Source organism: Morus notabilis, unplaced genomic scaffold (assembly GCF_000414095.1).
Source record: "Morus notabilis unplaced genomic scaffold, ASM41409v2 Scaffold886, whole genome shotgun sequence".
Classification (NCBI taxonomy): Eukaryota; Viridiplantae; Streptophyta; class Magnoliopsida; order Rosales; family Moraceae; genus Morus; species Morus notabilis.
The window spans coordinates 332,727-338,504 of record NW_010364655.1 but is presented as its reverse complement, the minus strand read 5'-3'; the positions used below and the strand labels follow the sequence as shown (position 1 = coordinate 338,504).

Genomic DNA, 5,778 nt, shown 5'->3' with positions numbered 1-5,778 from the left:
AAAAAAAAAAGAAAATGATATAGCCACGACAATTGTGCATACAAGTGATGAAATAAAAGGCAACAAAGTGAATATTTAATAATATACTAATGGAAATGGAACAATAAGAAAGGTTAAAGTTAAGATGTGATGTTATATATTCAAATTATTTATTCACACATTTATTCTACTTACTAGGCTTTAGCTCACTTATTTATTGTGATGCAGATGAAGGCACATCCTGACATTAGATGTACATTATTTTGGTGGTTGGTTGGCATCATCCTTCGTACCAAGACTTTTGTATATGGACGATGTTGACCTGTTTGAGGCTGTGAGTTACTAACTATTTACTATGCTCATGTTTTTGTATGTAAGAACTGTCGGATCTATTTTTAGGATATGTATTATACTGTATATATGGGACATCAGTCAAAAGAAATGTTACAGCCCACCCTCCCAAAAATCTCAAGAATCCAGATCACTGGGGTCGTTGCTGTGATAGATTCATGTTCGACAAGTTTCAGGTAATTGTAAATCTTTTATATATTGTTGTTTTATTATATATAAAAAATGTTAATTTTACCAAAGCTGAATTTAATAATAAATAGAAAAAGTCGAGAATCAATAAACTTAATCGTAGCATCCAAAAGTGGTCGGGCTTTCACAGTCGGTTGTCGTACTCCCTACATCGCGAGAAGAAAGTTAGTATTTGTTAATAATTTATTCAATATAAAGGTTAATTTGATAATCGATTACACTATATTCATATACATACAAATTATTAAATAGTCCAACACACGGACCCAACAGCTGATGTTCGCCATCGATAACTGGGGGGCCATGCATCGTCATAGGGATACTTAGGTTAATCCCCAAGCTGAGCAGACTTTTGTAAGTAAACTCGTAGTGCTTAATTATATATTTTCTATTTAAATTAGATTATGTATTTAATTATTTTTCTTATAATATTTATAGCATTGGATGGAGGGAGAAAGGGAAACACAAATCTAGACGTAGTATGCTGATGCTCTTACTCAAAAGTCGATGGCTGGAGTTAATAAAGGACTATGATTGTATTATCAACTGTCACCCAGGTAAGGTGAATATGGTTGCTGATGCTCTTAGTCAAAAGTCTCACCTAGTATCTCAGTTGTATTAGTAATTCAGCGACCTTTAGCAAAGGACTTACAAAAGTTAGATTTGGAGATAGTTTCACATGGGTTAATTAAAAGATTGCTTGGACTGACATTGTAACCTACACTACTAGAGAGGATTAAGAATGGTTAAAATTCAGATCCTTATCTTTGTCATGTTAGGGAAGAGATTGGAACTAAGAAACGAAGGGATTTTAAAATCACTAATGATGGAATAATTCAGTATGGGACAAGACTTTGCGTACCGAAACATGGAGACCTCAGAAAGGAAATCTTAAAAGAAGCTTATAACACCCCTTATTCAATACACCCCGCTACAAGAAAAATGTATACAGATTTAAAAAATCATTATTGGTGGCCAGGTTTGAAGAGGAATATTGTTGAATTTGTAGCATCATGTCTCACTTGTCAGCAAGTTTTGGGAGAGCACCAGAGACTTGCAAGTGTGTTACAACCTTTAATGGTTCCTCAATGGAAATGGGAAGAAATTGCCGTAGACTTTGTGAGTGGTTTACCAAAGACCAAGAAAGGGTATGACTCTATATGGGTTATTGTTGATGGATTGACAAAATCAATACATTTTCTTTCAGTTCACATCACTTATACCAGTGACAATATGCTCGATTATATCTGAAGGAGATTGTTAGATTACATGGGGTACCAATAACAATTATGTCAGATAGAGGATCTCAATTTACATCCATATTTTGGAAGAGCCTACAGAGAGATATGGGAACCAAATTGAACTTTAGTACAACATTTCACCCACAGACAAATGGTCAATCAGAGAGAACCATTTAGATCTTAATAGATATGCTAAGAGCATGTGTACTTGATTTTCAGAAGACATGGACTGAATATTTGCCACCAGTAAAATTTGCATATAACAACAGCTGCCAAGCAACCATATGTATGGCACCTTATGAAGCATTATATGGTCGGAAGTGTAGATCCCCAATTCACTGGGATGATATGGGTGAGAAGAAGTATCTGGGTCCAGAGTTAGTACAGCAAACAGAGGAGGCAATTCAGAAGATTCATGGTAGGATGTTAACAACCCAAAATTGACAAAAGAGTTATGCTGATGCAAAGAGAAGAGATGTGGACTTTGAAATATGAGACAATTTTTCTAAGACTTGCGCTAATGAAAGGGGTTATAAGTTTTTGCAAGCAAGGGAAATTAAGTCCAAGATACATTGGACCATATGATATTGTCGAAAGAATTGAAAAAGTGGCTTATAGACTGGCTCTACCACTAGCACTAGCAAGAGTCCATGATGTATTCCATGTATCGATACTGAGGAAGTATGTGCCGGACCCATCACATGTACTACGCCAAGAGGATATAGAGTTGAACAAAGACTTGACTTATGAGGAACAACCAGTGAAAATCTTGGACAACAGAGTGAAGCAACTTAGAAATAAAGAGACATCTCTAGTTAAGGTCCTTTGGAGAAGTCAACAGGCGGAGGACGCGACATAGGAATTGGAAAGTGAAATGAGATTGAAGTATCCACACCTATTTGGTAAGTAAATTTTGAGGATGAAATTTTTATAAGGAGGGGAGAATTGTGATACCTAAAATTTCTCACATACTAGTGGCCAATGCATTTTATGACATTTTAGCATCATGCATATGATACATAAACATTTTGTTATTTTATATGCATTCATGTATTATAATGGTGTACATTGTAAATTAAAGTAAATCATATGTTTAGTGTGTTCATTACACATAAGAGTGACTCGGGGTTGCTAAAGAGAAGGATCCAGTAAGTTGGGTACTGGACATAAACTTGTTCTTTGAAGATTTACAAGAATTTCTAAGTAAAATGTAAAATGTGGAGTCCTAACAGGGTTTTTAAGGTAAGTTTAGTGAAAATGTGCACATTGGTCTGACGTGTGCTAAGATTTGCAATTAAGTTAATAAGCCAAAGAAATTACTTAAGGTGATTATAAGGTTGAAATAGGGTTGACATTGGGATGACGATAAGAGTTTAATGTTCGTGTTACTTTAGAAGCCCTAAATTGAGCATATTTTGGCATTCGAGTTTGTGGAGTCAAATTGAGATTTTATTAGGGTTCTAAAGCAATCATGGATCCTAATAGTTAGGGTAAGAATGAAATAGAAAGTGATTATGTTAGATGTTTAAAATTGAATGAAAAGTATGGGAGATGTAAAGTTAGAATTTCTCACATACTGAAATTTCGGTGCAAGCTCATACACCAAATTTGGTAGGCCAAATGCTTGGCTATGACCTTGTTCATACTTTGAGAATTTATGTAAGTTTTGTGTGCAAGAGAAGGTGGTAAGACAGCCGTTTAAGGAGATATTAGATTAGAGGAGAGGAGAATGCTTCATGGTTAAGTAAATTGAGATGCCTACTTGTCTCTTTAATGTGTTAAGCAAGGAGATGAAGAAGAATCAGCCCCAAAACCTTCTAGTCCAAGCCTCCTCTGGTTCCATAGTGCTTCTCCAGCCATTTCTTAAGAAAACCAAAGCAATTCCAAGTGGTTTGATGAAGGATTGATCATAGGAACACCAGGAGATTGAAACTAGTGTAAGGTAAGGTGAATTTTGTGAATTTAGTTTTATTTCTCTCATGATTGGTGATAAATCCGTGTTCTAATCCTTTGGGATTGTTTTAGAGTCTACTCCAAGAGTTTATAAGAGGTTTAGATGATTCAGAGGGTTTTATTTATAGTTAGGTCATGATTTTTGGGTTATGAGATCTTTGATATGTTAGATTGAAGCCAATAAAAAAATAATGGAGCTAACTCAATTGGAAAATGGTGGTTTTGAAGCTCGTTTTCTTGGAGCTGTCTAGATTCAAGTCAGTTTTAATTATGCTTCAAGTTTTTATTTATTTACCTAGGCTACGAAGCTCAAATGAGCTAAAATTTTGAGGCTATCTCGTTTTACATGTTGTCTAAATGCTCCTAAAACAGTTTTGGCAATATCCTTGAGGTTTGAGAGTTATGGTTTTAAAATTACAGCTGGTTCCTGAGAACTTTGGTGGTTTTGTTATAATTTTATAATTTAGGTTATTTTATGATACTAATTTATTTAGGAGATTAACAAGTATTTTAAGCTTTGGGGAGTGGTAAAATGTAGGAGAAACTCTGGAAATTTTTTTAAAAATGGTTTGGAAGGGTTTAGAGACCATTTGGGCTGTTTTGGGTTGGCTGAGCGCACCAAGTTGCATGCTGTGGGCACCCAGCATGCTGCAGTAGGCCCTGGGGCACACCAGTGGGGCGCTAGCGGCCCTTGTGCATGTACCTTGGGGCGTTGGCCGCCCTACGCACCCTATTCATGCTTTCCAGCGCCCTATGCATGCTGTGTGCGCATGGTTGGTCCCCTGGTGCCCACTTGCGTCCACGGTTGAGCCTAGGATGCGCCGAAAATAGGGTTTTGAGCCATTTTCTGATTTTAGCCATTTCAAGCTATTTTAAGTTTGAATTGGCCATTTATGACACATCTGACGAAAATTTACTATATTCACCTAAATGATTCTTTTTTATAGTATTTTATTAAGTAAAATCTTTAAGTTATGAGAAAATTTAGGGAAAAATTTATTTAGAGGCTTTAAATGAAAACTGTAATTTGTTGAGCCATTTTAGGCTATATTTTGAGTTATTTTCATTAATTATGAAACTAATGATAATACATTTAAATACCCAACATTACAGTTGTTCACATTGGATCCACCAAGAGGAACCCCGAAGTCATACTTTCTGTCATACGGTGCGAGGTAAGTAGAATATCACCTGTATCACCATAATAATTTTGCATAGTACATAAGTGATACTTGATTATTTGATGTATATGTATAATGCACAAAGTATGTACATGGTACAAAATAAAAGAAAATGCTATGTAAGGAATGAGTTGATAAAAATTTACCAAAGTAATCAAGAGGAGTGATAGTAATGAGGCTAAAACAATCCTGATGGGGATATTAATCACCACAAAGTCTATGGGAGACACATGATAATGATTTGGCCATAAGGTCTGGGACCACTAAATCTCTAGGAGACAGGTGATAATCATTGTGAAGGCGATAAGGTCTGGGACCACTAAGTGTCTGGGAGACACAAGATACTATTAATAATGGCCAGAAGGTCTGAAAAAAAAGAAAATGATAAAGCCACGACAATTATGCATACATGTGATGAAATAAAAGGTAACAAAGTTAATATTTAATAATATACTAATGGAAATGGAACAATAGGAAAGACTGAAGTTAAGATGTGATGTTACATGTTCAAATTAATTATTCATGCATTTATTCCTTAGTTCACTTATTTATGGTGATGTAGATGTAGGCACATCTTGATATTAGATGTACATTATTTAGGTGGTTGGCTGGCGTCATTCTTAGTACCAGGACTTTTGTCTATGGACGATGCTAACCTGTTTGAGGCCCTGAGTTACTAACTATTTACTATGCTCTTGTTTTTGTATGTAAGAACTGTCTGATCTATTTTTAGGATATGTATTATACTGTATATATGAGACATAAGTCAAAAGAAATACTAAAATCATGTTTTTGTACCATTGCACAAAGAAAGTCTTAAAAAGTTCAAATTTGTCCCACATTTTAATGTTACCAATCTAAAGAAAACTCAAGGTAAGTTAGAA

General features: G+C 35.2%; 1 protein-coding gene across 1 annotated transcript; it reads left to right on the top strand.

Moving 5' to 3' along the window:
* The first annotated feature begins 2,048 nt into the window (after positions 1-2,048).
* On the top strand, positions 2,049-2,619 carry LOC112093250. Its single transcript, XM_024171331.1, has 2 exons — positions 2,049-2,178; positions 2,288-2,619. Exons 1-2 carry the CDS (start codon positions 2,049-2,051, stop codon positions 2,617-2,619), a joined length of 462 nt encoding a protein of 153 aa, XP_024027099.1.
* The last annotated feature ends 3,159 nt before the right edge of the window (positions 2,620-5,778 follow it).

What these genes read in the sequence shown, in the direction of transcription:
- LOC112093250 (XM_024171331.1), top strand. Translation starts at nt 2,049, where the DNA reads ATGGCACCTTATGAAGCATTATATGGTCGGAAGTGTAGATCCCCAATT. An exon ending in GGCAATTCAGAAGATTCATG is followed by an intron (nt 2,179 to 2,287) that starts GTAGGATGTTAA and finishes CGCTAATGAAAG; the next exon opens with GGGTTATAAGTTTTTGCAAG.